Below are 1,451 nucleotides of genomic sequence, written 5' to 3' on the forward strand. Positions count from 1 at the left end.
CCTTGAGACCACAGTCGCACAGTTTTATAACAACAACACAATCTCACATCAACGCCCAGAGAACTATGGCCTTTTCAAAGGTATGTAAACAAATTATCAGTCTCTGGCATTGCGTCAGTTACCACACTTCAGTTGTAGTTGTAGCTTCTACAAGATCACATGCTGAGAAAAATTCTTCTGTATGAATAGGACACAGGCCACGTATTTCAATCACAAAGGAATTTGTAACTTTCACTGATTAGTAGTTAAAAAAATTAAAAAAGTACATGTCAAATGTTTTTCTGAATGTTGCGTCAGTTACCGTGGAATGCACCTGCAGTGACAGGCTATTTACCACGGCCCTTGGTAAATATCCACTACCCTGAAAAGGTGAAGTCAGCAATCTTTCTTCATGTTGTTGAAGAATGAATCCCTTGAGACTTATAATGGTTTTATGTGGGAAAATGATGGTGATGAAAATAAACTTAACAAGATTAAAGAAAAGTTTGAAAATTAATTCAAACATATTTTTTGAAAGATATAAATTTTTCACTTGTGGTCAAAAGCAGGGTGAAAGTGCTGATCATTTTGTATTTGAATTAATGAAAAGAGCTAAGACTTGTGAATTTGGTGGTCTCAGAAGTGGTTGAAAAGACAGAATTATTTAGTGGTATTTAATAATAGTTTGGTAAAAGAAGATACATTGTCAATGGAGAAAGAAATTCAAATGTGTAGAGCTGAAGGAGCATCTAAGAAGCAGATTGAAGAAATTGGTGCAGAAACTGAGGAAATTAAAGCAGTTAATTGTGATAATTTGATACAAGAAAGAAACAGTCTATTGCATGTTCTGGTTGTGGTAAAAATCATGAATCTTCACCGTGTCCAGCTAGTAACATTACCTGTTATAATTGTAATAAAATGGGATATTTCTGTAAATGGTGTAGAAGTTCAAAACATAAGCCTAATGGAAATGATCGTAAGGTCCATGAAGTTTTCAATAATGGAATTACTGTTTTTATAATGCCATTATGAACAAACCAAAGTTAAAACCATTCCGAAAGAAATTAACAGCGTTTGCAGGTCATAATATTCCTGTATTAGGTCAATGTGTTGTAAAATTTAGATACAAAAACTGATCTGTAAACTTGTTGGCTGTTGTAACTAGTGGACAAGTTCAGTCAATTTTAGTTTTAAAGGAATGTGAAAACTAAACCTAATAAAGCTTGTGTTACATTTAAATGCTGATGTGAGTACAGAAACTAAAGATTTACCGTAGTGAGGTTTTTAAAGGCTTAGGATGTCTTCCAGGTTATCATAAAATTAATATAGATGACTCTGTGTCTCCAGTGGTAGAACCTTGTCGTAAAGTACAACAGGGTTGAATTGGATCGTATAGAATCCCTTGGTGTTATTTCCAAAGTTCAGGAACCAACAAGTTGGGTTAATGGTTTAGTGCTCGTTGATAAGAAGAA

The 1,451-nt window shown here is 34.0% G+C and overlaps 1 protein-coding gene across 1 annotated transcript in view; it reads left to right on the forward strand.

Annotated features, from left to right (window-relative positions):
• The first annotated feature begins 8 nt into the window (after positions 1-8).
• The window catches only part of LOTGIDRAFT_239597 (hypothetical protein), a 7,035-nt gene continuing 5,592 nt past the window's right edge, over positions 9-1,451 (forward strand). The window contains exons 1-2 of the mRNA XM_009059331.1: positions 9-80; positions 620-835. Coding sequence (XP_009057579.1) covers positions 66-80; positions 620-835 — 231 coding nt within the window. The 5' untranslated portion in view covers positions 9-65. The remainder of the gene's footprint in view (positions 81-619; positions 836-1,451) is intronic.

The sequence above is a fragment of the Lottia gigantea genome (genome assembly GCF_000327385.1).
Source record: "Lottia gigantea unplaced genomic scaffold LOTGIsca_382, whole genome shotgun sequence".
NCBI classification, from domain to species: domain Eukaryota; kingdom Metazoa; phylum Mollusca; class Gastropoda; family Lottiidae; genus Lottia; species Lottia gigantea.